We start from the raw sequence: 12,718 nt of genomic DNA on the forward strand, positions 1-12,718 counted from the left end.
TTTTTTGCAACAGAGACCACTGAAAAATATTTCAGTGGTCTCTGTTGCAAGACTTTCTCCGGTTTTTTGGTAAGATTCAATAAAGCCCACAAAGCTTTCCTCAGTTGCACACGTTTCATCATTGATGTGGATATACCTGATTATTTGGGTCATGTGCTCCTACTAGGAGGCATCTGTAGTGCAGTCAAACAGAACAGAGTGGTATTTAGCTTCTTCATTGTTTGATAATATTTCATTTCTTACTTTCTGCTTGATTAACTCAATTGCTCATTTTGAATTCGGAAAGAAAAGTAGAATGTTGTGGCTTTCTTTGCTTTAAAAGATGCAATGTGTTCAGCTACTAAATGATAATAATATCAACTCAATCAAGTTTAAAAAAGTTCCACTGTTATGCTGACTAATGACTTTTGTTGTGTCCCGAGGGGCAAGATTGTTCTTTGCACAGAACACAGAATTGCATTAACAATCACCTTTAAGATGTCTCTCCACTTTTTCATTTCTCCATTAATAGCTCTCTGCAGAACAGAATCCATGGCCTTTCCTTCTTTAAGATTTTTTCAATAGTTTTCTAATCAGGATTGCATTTTTGGTGTTCCTTCCTTTTTTGGTGTTCCGTTTTGTTCCAGTCTCAAAATCCTATTGAAACTTCTGAGAAATTTTTGGCTTTCCTAATTGAAAATAACAAACAGCAAAACAAATAATGAATCTTTTTTATTAATTTACAGCAGCCATTCCCAGCCTATCCAATGCCACGATCCCTTAATAACATTTTCCGAGTTATGCGACCCTAACAATAAAGTTGATAAAGTTGCTCCAGAATCACTTCATTTTTGCAGCAAACTATAATGTTTTTCGCTTGCTTCATAAGCGAGAGGTTCCGAGTTTGATCACCACCACGTCCCTGGTAGTACCGCGCTCAACTCGTTTCTTCGCGCAGCGGCCTTACTCGTCAAGGTTCGTGTTTCGGAGTTATTAAGTTGCGAGAGGGTTATACCACAAATAAGCAGCCTCCTCGTCTGTAGTGGTCTTCTCGGCCTTGAGGAGGTGAATTAACAAAAAAAAAAAAAATTTTCATTCACTTTTGTTTGCCAAAGTTAAAGATTCTATTCAAATGCTCAAATCTTTTTTTGAAAAACTTAGGCATGTTTCATTTAGGCCTTGGAGCGAAAAATTCAATTTGTTTAAGATGCAAAGATGTCAGCCTAAAAAGCAATTTTGCGAAGTTGGGTTTTTTCACTTAACGGTGCTTCAATTTAGGTTTTCAATTAAAAAAACGTTTTTAACTCATGACAAGTTTTAAAACTTTCATTATGGACAACCACCTCACATTTTTGTTAAATATCACAACATTATTAGATGCATCTTACTTACTGCAAAGTTTGATGCATCTTAAAATGTTGTGTCAAAAAAAAACAGGCGGCTTTTTAAAGCATCACTTTTTTCAAAATTCAACACATACTTACAATGTTTTTCATTAATTGTTGAACTTCGTGTGGCAAAGTCGTTTTTGCTAACACTGATCGATAAATCAAAAGTGAGTTTCGAAAACTTTCGGTTATGCATTTATTACAAAACGCTAAAATCCAGAATTACATCCTGAAATTGCGAGAACCCTTTCTGTGCAAACACCACAAATATTTTTCCAATAGATGATGTCATGATGATGTCATAATTATTAAAAAAAGAATTAGTTGTAGCATATGCATTGCGTGCAGTATTTATGGTTTTAAGAGGTTTGCAAAAAGAAACACATTTTTTATTTCGCTTTCATTAATATACCTCACGTAAATCAGTAACTGAAAATTCCACAACTGTTAACTCGTCAAATTTGATCCTAAATATTAAGGGGAGCAGACTTCATTTTCGGAAATATCTGTTAAAGAATACCTGCAAAAATGTCATCTATTCTTCTAGTGACGATGATATAAGACAAGGATATTGTATTTAATATGTTGCTAAACATCCTTGCCTGCATAGATAGAATGTTTAATATGAAAAGCAATTCTGTTTGTTGGGCTTTATGAATTCGTCTGACATGTAGATTTTTATTTAATTTATTTTTTTCGTCTATATATTTTTCACTATTACTTGACTCTCGCTAATTAATAATCACAGGCACGAAAATTTAATCAATATAAAAGTTATAACAAAACTTTTAGTTTAAATGGGTTATAGTAAGAGAGAATATAAATATATAAAATAGCTTATAGTAAGAGAGAATATAAAGCGCGTGCTTGAATAACTTTACTAACGGCTGAAAATGCTATTTTGCCGCAAGCAAGATATGATTTCATTTTCGTCACTAAGTACGTAGGTAATGTTGTAAAAAGAGTTGAAGTTGCAAGAATTGAAATGTCTAAAATAATTAAATTATACATGATCATGTCATCTGTTGAATGAATTATAGTTTTGTACGTTGCTTCGGTGTTATAACTGTAGTCAAAGTAGAAGTATCTCTTAAATTTTTAATGATAAAAAGAAACTACTGACCAGCGTAAAAAAACTGTTTTCAGAAGGCCTAATGGCTACACCTAGGAAACCATCAGGCGTCCCCACTGAGTTTGCGACTCATAGGTTGGGAACCACTGCTGTAAGCCAATCAATACTAAACAATTAGACATTAGACGGAAGAGAATTCCCTAAAGTAAATCATGTATTTCAAAACTCTATGAAAAAGCATATATGAGCAGCGTTGAGCCTAACTATAGATACTGATAATAAAAATACTATCCTGAATTTTCTCCAATCTCCGTCAACTTTAATGTAAAGACAATGAGTTAATAAGACATTTGATTACTGATGGTTTATACTAAATTTAAATTCATTGACAAGTTTTAAATTTCTTTTAATAATAAATAAGTGTTTGAAAGTTATGACGTCTAAAGTTTCTACCCTTCGACAAAATGTTGATTTTAACTGTAATATTACAAATTGACAGCAGAATTGCTTGTTTTGAACATTAATCATATCTAAATATTTTCGTCAATAAAATTAATGTACAATATCAAAGCTGTACAATTTTATCAAAATTTAAATACTAAAGCCCTTTCGATTGTACAAATAATACACCCCTTCATGGGGGATGTTCTCCTTAAATGGTCATCACTTAAATGCAAACAAATACTTTGATAAACAAGTAACATAAGCTGATAACATAGGTAGATTTTCTATACTTACAGCTTTGCCGAATTCCTATTTAACCATTAAAGGAAGTAAAATCAAAAAGGTTAATTAACTCTTCCAAAGTTTTATGTCGAAGTAAAATAACTTTAGAAAAAACACTTTGACCCTAAATACAATTTTATTTAATGAAATCTCCGTTAATGACAGCTATGTTGTTATAGTAAGATAAGATTTTATTTGTCTTGGTTATAGAGCTCCATACAATGCATTGAGAAATACAGCTTTAGGGGAAACAGTGAATTATTACGCTTGTAAAAAGGTTCTGAAAATAAAGATCAATATGATCGCTCAGGAACATTGCTTGTATTTGCTAAAGTATTTAATTTACCTCGACAAAATATGTAAACTCAAATAAAAAAATTTAGTTCAATTAATTGGTTTAACTATTTAAGACTTGTTGCTTGTACTTATTTAAAGTTCCAATCAAATTTTATCAATACAAATTGATGAGAACAGTCTTTAAAGTCTCATATAAGTCATCGTGGCGCAAAGGTTAAAGTCCTGATTTAATATTGAAAGTATTGAAAGGATCTTATTTATAATTTTTATAGTAAATACAAAGATATCAAAAAAAATTTACGCACATTGCAAAGCTAGTTTCATGCTGTAATTTAAAACTTCTTTATTTTGCTTTTATTTTTAATTTATATACAGATACACCCCAGTTAGCACAGAACATTTTTGAAACGTTTAAATACGCTTTTCAAACGTTTTAAACACTTTCTAGTGCTTTCTGATCCGAATCCGAAAATCGGATCCGAAAAAGAACGCTTTTTTTTGGAGAGGAGCCTGAAGCACCCGAATCCATTAATCCTAAAATGAAATTCAAAAGGAAATTTTTCGACGTATTATTTACAATAGCAATTTCTTCAATGAAAGAACGTTTTGAATCATTTTCAAGTGTTATGCTACCTTTTAAACTTTTGTATGATATTAAAAAATGTGATGAAATGAATAACAATGAACTCATAGATAAATGTAAATTATTAGAAACAACATTAACTTATTAAAAAAGCAAAGATCTTGGCGCAAACGAACTACAAATTGAGCTGAAGTTGTTGTCTCGAAAAATTGAAGATAATACTAACCCAGAAAACATTTTGAAATGGATTTATAATAACAACGTTCAAAGTTAATAGCACTCTTAATGCACTGATTGCATTAAGAGTGCTATTAACTTTGCTTGTTTCTGTTGCTAAAGGTGAAAGAACTTTTTCTAAATTAAAAATAATTAAAAATTACCAGCGATCAACTATGGGGCAAGAAAAATTGAATGGTTTGGCAATGATTTCTATAGAATCGGACATTGCCAAATCTATTAACCTAGATTTGTTGCGTAAAGATTATGCAAAAATCAAAGCCAGGCGAATGTTAATGTTTAAATGTAAAGTTTAATATTTTGTGCAATATTATTTATGTTTTATTTAAACATATTTTTTGTCATGTTTTTCTAATTAATTTTATTTTCGTTTTTCCACTGTTATTACCTGGATTATTTTATTTTTGTTAATTTTTTTTTTGATTAATAAAGAAATAAGTTTTAATCACAACTCTTGTTGTTTAGTTTTTTTGTTTTTATAAAACCGAAACCTTAATCTTTCTCGTTTTAGGAATATCATACCATTAGACACCATATAACTTTTATTTTATCTCAAAAATAACTTAAAAACACGGATAAACAAATACAAAAAATCAACTTTATTTCTGTTATGTAAAATACGGGTAATTAAAAATAATGCGATTAGTTTTTATCGTCACAGAATTATTTTCTTAACATTAGTTTTTCTATAAGTTATAGTTAAAAACAACATAAGGCATATGTTCTGAAAATATGTCATCTGTATTATTTTTCAGCCATTCTTTTTTTCCTTTTTGTTTTTGTGTTTGTTTATTTTTTACAACAAAAAAAATTTAGTTTGAAAATTTATGCAATTAAAGTTGACTTTTTCATGTTTAACTTTTTGTAATAAAGAAGATTTTGAATTCTCAATATTATTTTATCGAATAATTTGTCTTCATACATTGTTGTATTTAATGAACTGTTTTTATAAGACTTTATTGTTGCATTATCATTTCAATGAATTAAATCAGCTCAACGGGACGTCCTATAAACCGTTCAGATTGCTGTAAAACGTCCTAATGTAACTTTTAATAGTTAAATATTTAACTTGCTAAACGTTTTATTAACATCTTAAAACGTTTTATTAACATTCATAGTGCGATTTATTAACATCTTAAAACATTTGATTAACATTCATAGTGCGTTTTATTTATTGAACAGCATGTCAAACAAACACTAAACCATGGAGAAAAACTTAACTTTAGTTTGCGAACAGTTTTTCCGTTAAAGTTGCAACAATAACCTTATTTATCTTAATATTCTTATTAATTATAGTATTTTTTTTTACCTAAAATTCCTGCACTATTAAAAAGATATAAATGGTTTTTTATTATATCTTTTTTGGTTAAAATTAGTTTTTCCGTATTTATAACAAAGAATGTCTTCTGGTTTAGAATCAGGTATGATGATAATTTTTAATTTTTATTTTTTTAAATATATATTTTTTTCATTTTTAATCACAATTTGATGATAAACACCTTAAGACAAAACTAGCGACACAATATTTATTTACATTTATACTTTATTGAACACCGACGACTAAACTTGTCGGTGTTCAATAAAGTATAAATGTAAAACCAATCACCAATTTTAGCCTAATTAAAACATAGACGACTAACTTTTTGTTCTAACTAAAACTAGTCGACGAACTTTTTAATATAACTAATGTTAGTAAGCCAACTTTTTTGTTCGTAAATATATGTTCGTTAATAAAATAAATAATAGTAGCAACTTTTTTAGTGTAAAAAATTTACTCTACTTAAACAAAAAGGAGTTATACTAAATAAAAAAACTAAAACTTAAAATTTTACACTAGAAAGTGGTTTATTTTCTATTTTGTCGTGTAAAATGCACTGTTCCAACTAAGTTTTTTTCTGTCAAACTTATATTGCGTAGTATGTAATTTTAAACTAAGTTTGTTATTACTTGTTATTTAAAAAAAAAATTTTAATTTTTTTTACCAGGTCATCCATAAATGATGCCAGTGTTTTTTCTCAATTTTTTGACTCCCCTTCCCCCCTTTGTCAAACTCTGTCAATTTTTGGCCAACTCCCCGTTATATATGATGTCAGTTTTTGTGTACTCCTCCCCCCCCCTAAAAAACAATAAAAAATGCCTAAAAACCATTGATTTTTTTTCTGACTAAATTATACATTTATATAATAAAAGATCTCATCAAATTATATTATATAATAGTCGATATCTCATTAAATAATCAACTAAGCAAACAGTATTATATATCTTTAATATAATCTTCCCATGGGTTGTTGAAGTGATCATCGATTGAAACAATAGGTAATGAATGCTCTCTGCGCTCTAAAAGGATATCGTATTCTTGAGGTACAATCAAATTCGTTGCGTCAACTTCATTTTCATCGAACCATTCAGCAGTTTCCGAACTCTTCTGCAAGGCGATGACGGCCAAAAATTCTGTCTGACGCTTGGCAGCGATACGAACAGGTTGGACCCTTTTGATTAGAGGGAGTGTTATAGCAGAAGAATGGATAGAAGCGTGCTTTTTCAACATAGCTTTAGAGGCAAAGTAGATATTGCACTTTTTACCGATTCTATCAGCTAAGCTAGACTGAATTGATGGACAAAACGCATCATACAGCAAAATTGGAAATCCTTTGGCAGTACGAGGAAGAATACTTTCAATATTTGATGCGATGAGCATAAAGACGGATGATGGAAACAATTCTTTTGCTCCTTCTGAGACATCTACTGCTTTGAGCCCATCTCTAGTTTGGTTGACAGGGACAGGTAGCGGAAGAAATCTTGCTCTAATTAGAGTAAAGTAAGAGCTTCTAATAGTCCGACAACAAGAACGATTTTCACATTTCACAATTTAAGTAAAATATTGACCTGTACAAAAATGATCTCCTTGACTCTAGCTCTGATTTGTCTGGATCAATATACTCTGCAATGGTTGGATAACCGTCACTTTGTAGATCAGACCAAAATTCAGCCAAAGCCTGTCCAGCAAAACCAAAGTTCTGTTTTTCTAAATTTTCATCTATTGTCCTGCCTGATTTCAAAAGATATGTTGGTTATTATAGGTTAAAAATTATATTAAGATTTTTACAAATTAACTTTTGTCAATGTAATTACCTTGAGAATCAAGATGAGTTCCGTAATGTTCGTGCGGAAGAATCACCCCAGATAATTCTTTACTTAGAGGTGCGATTCGTCGCTCAGCTCTGTTGAATGCATTGCGGCCTGGAGCGTTCGTCATGATGAAAAGAGTCAAGGTTATTCTTCAAGAAATAATGAAACCCGATTTCAATTACTTTCTGGTATCTGGGATTTTCGTCGGGCCCTCCATCGACACTAAACACAACGATAGGCTTAACCATATTTGTTTGAGGATCTCTGGTAAAAGAGTCGAATTCTTTGATATCCAAGAGCCGCTGAAAGTCTCATCCATGAGCGAAGGCGGTCGAGGATGTTTGTTTTCCTGATCAAACAGCAATGTAGGTAGGTCCAGAATAAGTAACAGCATCTGTTTTTTTGAGACCATCTTTTTTGATCGTAATTCTAGCGTATACAGATGGTATAAGCTTGTGTTTAGCAGCCACGACTCAGTCGTTGTCCGGGAGAGTTACCCGGTACTCCAAATGCATCAACAACGGCGCCTGTTTTTTGGCTTCTGTGATTCCAGTTGGCACTCTAGCGTTGTCGTTTTGGCTAATGAAACACACTTCATCTGACCCTAAAATAGAACAAACTTCTTCCACATATTTTATAGTTGAACTGCAAAAGAGTCCGTCAACATGTTTTAAATGAGAATCATTCTGAGGACTGATCAATCTAACAGGGACTGTTTTGACGTGCCCTCTGCCTTCTAATGTTCCGTAACTTCTCGGAAGTAGACGAGTATAGAGGGCGCTCTTGCTGATTGCAAATTCAATTTTGTTCATCTCGGATGTCAATTCGTTGAGAGTTTTAATGCTCTAAATAATAAAGAATTATATTTGGATACAATTAACTTTTTTACAGAAAACGGGATTTATTTCGTAAATTATATTCAAATCAAATCTTGAAATTAGCTGTTAACATTTCAAGGATATTTACAATAGTGCAAGTACTAATTAAAAGTAAGATTCTAACAAATACAATATTAACAAACATAGCTAAGCTATCATTACCCGAAGAACCTCTGACCGACGTCTTTCATCAGCGGACGAACCAAGTACTAATTAAAAGTAAGATTCTAAAAAATACAATATTAACAAACATAACTAAGCTATCATTACCCGAAGAACCTCTGACCGACGTCTTTCATCAGCGGACGAACCATGGAGAGCAATATCCATAATCGCCTTTAAAAGAAGAGGTTGATCTACTTCTAATGACGGTCGACCAGGTTTCTTTCTGATTTTCAGTTTTTCTTTGACTTCTGGATGCTCCAAGCAGATTTCCTCAATTCTAGTATTTTTCAGTTCTCTAGTTTTCTTCTGTTGAGCTTGATCATACTTTTTTTTGGCCAGTTCTTTACATAGATGAGCTAGTTTCTTCTTTTTCTTTTTCAAATCATCCTCTTCAGATTCAGCAATGAATCCACTTCTCTTTCTAGTCTTCAGTCCAGCAACTTCACAACTTAAAGCTGCAATTTCAGAATTGAGTCGATCTTGAGCCACTGTTCTTGCATTTTTTTGATTTTTCGTGGTCAAAAAACTCAAAGTTAATGCACTTTGTTGATCATCAATAACAGATCGCTCGTTGGTGGGCTCAACAAACTGTGAGGAATTCTTGTCAAACTCAAGTGGAGTATACGTGGGAACAGACTGTTTTGGAATATTGGCCCAAAATGATAACTGCTTGCTCTTGAACTTCATTGCCTTTTCATTACATAAATTGATTAAACACATTACTCTTGATTCAAGATCCTTATGCACCAGTTTCTCTTCTTTTAATGAACTCCATATACTATGGACTTCTTTCTGGATATTAGCCTTTTTTTTATCGGGATGAGCATTTCCATACGAGCCATCAATAAGTTAAGTAATGCGGTTTTATCCATAATTTAGTATTGATTTATTAGTATTGTTTACATCACAATCAGAACAATGATTTTGCTCATCGTTAGCGCAAGCTTTTTAAAGGAGTTTCTTCAACCCGCTAAGGATAAATTAGCGTTTCGAATTTTCAATAGACTTAATGTGTTTGCATTGCATGACGTTTTACAATCAAATAGAGAGCAATTAGAGTTTCGTATTTGAAATAACGACAATTTAATTTCAAAAAATGACAAATTTATGAGTTTACTTTTATGAGTTTACTTTGAACCACCTTTTATAATCCGCTAGGGAGCGAATATTATCTTTTTCGAATTGTAACTTTTTCATATTATTCTATACTATCTATAGTAATCTCTACCTTTCTAACTATTTTTATCATCTGGAATTAACAAATTAATTTAAAATTAACATAAAAATCGTGTAAATTACTAATACATATATGTAATATATTAAACATAAACAGTGTCAACTGTCAAACACATTAGCACAACCATTAGATATGTTAACATTTTCCGAAACTGCCAACGGCGTAATCTTCCGTTTCATTATCACTTATTTGTGTAAATTGTTCAGTCTCTTTTAGTATTTCGGCAAAATTACCTGATAAGTCCATCTGTGAGAGCAATTAGTTTTGTAATTTGATTCCATGTCGAAACACATGGAGATTTTTAGTTTGAAAATATTTTGAAACAGGTGTTGTAAATTTTAAAATGTTTAAGAATATAAAAGCCGTTAAAATTGTTTTAAATTTTTGAAATTGTGATAAAAGGTCTCTTGCAGTTGTTGCAGTTGTAGGATCTATGTCTTTGCTGAAGCCAAAGAAATGAAGAGCTTCAACTAAATGTTTAAAACGACGATTACTTTAATCAGAATTTTTGGCTTTATAAAAGATTTCTTTTAGTGCTTGACTTTTGCTGTTCCATCTTGTTGACTTTTTTAAAGAAGACGGAGTTTATTATTGCCTGATTGACTATTACTTAAAATATTACTCCAAACTTGCATTCTTTTGTATAAACCAGAAAATAAATTTGCTGTTAAGAGTTTGTAATATTATTGACCACAAGTTCTAAACGTGTGCATGACAATGGGGAAAAATTGATGTTGGAGATTCAATTTTGATAAATGCCTGAAGTTCTTTATATTTTCCGGACATTTGCTGCTCCGTCGAAAGTCTTTCTTATAGGAGTCTTTCGACGAATTTGATTTTGGACGTTTTAAAGAACATTATATATGGTTTTCTTCAAAAAGTAGTAATTCAAAATCCAAACCAAGACTCGTTAACTCAGTTTAGAAGAATTCGTTAATGCCTGTAGAGGAATTTAATGAAATTAAGCTTAGAACTCTTTCTTGAACACAACCATCAACAACATATCGTGCACAGACACACAACTGATCTAAAACACTAACATATTGAGTGGAATCCAATATGGTGGAATCCAATATGGTGGAATCAAATATATAGTGGAATCTTCTGACGAAAATGCTCTTGCTCTTTTATTTTTATCCTCTATTTTGGTTTATTAAAATTTGTTATTAAAAATTTTATTTTAAAAATTGTTATTAAAAATGTATCAGTTACATTTAGTATTTTGTTGGTTGTTGTTTTGAAAGCATTGTCACCAAAATATCTCAGCCACACAACCGTGACCACACTTCTGCTTCTTTTGTTTCCATTTTTTTTTTTCGTTATAAACAAGCTTAACTTTTTCCAAAATGTTACCCTGGAACAAACCAGTCTCATTTAAGTCATATTCAGCCTCATATTCAGACTAAATGTCCCCGAAATGCCAAATTTTGTTTACTTATCTAATCAATAGTACTAGTATTTCTTTCTAAAATTTGTCAATTTCTTATAATATAGCTATGATCTAAAATATGATCTAAAACATATATTGAATAATAAACAAAAATCAAAACTTGTAAATTACTAATACATGCGTTTAAATTACTAATACATACGTTTAAATTACTAATACATACGTTTAAATTACTAATACATACATTGTAAATTACTAATACGAACGTTTAAGTTACAAATGCATACATAGTAAATAACTAATATATACGTTTTTTCCACTGAGCATTAAGTAATGTTTCTATGTCTTCACCAACGAAACAACGGATTAATGCTTGAACTGCATTTGCATGATTCAATGGAGTTTCATATTTGATAAGTCTGTTGTATAGAGTCCTAATGTTGAAATTGAAACTTAGTACAATGAAAATAAAAATAAATCTAATAACTGCTTAGAAAAATATCTTAGAAAAATTAATAGTTAAAACTGGCATAAGTTATTCATAATAAAATTGAAATAATTAAAAACTATAATAATAATTTGTGCTAATGAATCAGACTGAATTTAAGTGAAGAGCCGGGATTGGCGGTGGATTTAACACCAAACTCCCAACTATATTATTATAACACCAATAACACTTACATAAAAAATAAAAATAATATAACAATATTTGTTATAATGTAATATATAGAAGCCTTAGTCTGATACCTGTTAAAAACAGACTTTCTTTGTTGATTGAAAATGTCGTGCTAGTTGAGCAATAGAGAGTTTTTTATATTATATGACAACATTTTTTGGTGGACAAGGTCACCATTCGGCATTGTACAAAAAAACGTTTTGGTTGAATCAAATTGAGGGATTGTCACTTAGCGAACAGGATGTTTTTTAATAAAATCTTGTTTTGTGATGACTGATTTATTTACAAAAAGCAAAATAAAATAGTCTTCCAGTTCACCCGTTGTTTTATCATCTTCTTCAAGTTTATCATCACACGATATACTCGTTGAATCAGCAACAACTGCAACAGCAACACATTTGCAAGTGATGTCAGATTACTCTATTGCATCTTTCAAAATCTGTTGTGTTCCAGAAATCTCACTATGAGAACATGACATTATATTAGCTGTTTCACTTTCACGTTGACTCTGATTGCCTGCAATACTCTCACATTGTGACACCATAGGTGCTTCTACGAATACCTGTTTCATCTGCTTGGGACCATGTCCGGCAGTAGATAACAGTTTAAACACTGTAAACAATTCATCAGTATTAAAATTTGGAACTTTTTATATATACAAGGCGTAACATTTCACAATTACAAATGCGTAACATAATTAAAATATATTAATAGCGCTATTGAAAAATACAATTTCGAAGTCACACACAATTAACATAAATAATTATAGAATATGTATTTCAATGTAAATCATTGTGCTGAATTAAAAAATGTTACTGAAATAACTGGTTTTTTAGGTAACAATCTCCCACGGTGGCGATTATATTAAAGAAATAGTTAATTGAAAATAAAAGACTTTGAATTATTACTATATTGTTCCTTTTAGTACGTGAAATTACTGAGAAACGTAATTAGCAGACTG

At 30.9% G+C, this 12,718-nt stretch overlaps 1 protein-coding gene across 1 annotated transcript in view; it reads left to right on the plus strand.

The window, feature by feature from the left end:
* LOC100200067 (synaptic vesicle 2-related protein) overlaps positions 1–12,718 on the plus strand; it is a 126,453-nt gene that overhangs the window by 82,466 nt on the left and 31,269 nt on the right. Inside the window, exon 20 of the mRNA XM_065808552.1 lies at positions 5,681–5,703. Within this exon, the coding sequence (XP_065664624.1) occupies positions 5,681–5,703 (23 nt within the window). The remainder of the gene's footprint in view (positions 1–5,680; positions 5,704–12,718) is intronic.

The sequence above is a fragment of the Hydra vulgaris genome, chromosome 10, assembly GCF_038396675.1.
Source record: "Hydra vulgaris chromosome 10, alternate assembly HydraT2T_AEP".
Taxonomy (NCBI): Eukaryota; Metazoa; Cnidaria; class Hydrozoa; order Anthoathecata; family Hydridae; genus Hydra; species Hydra vulgaris.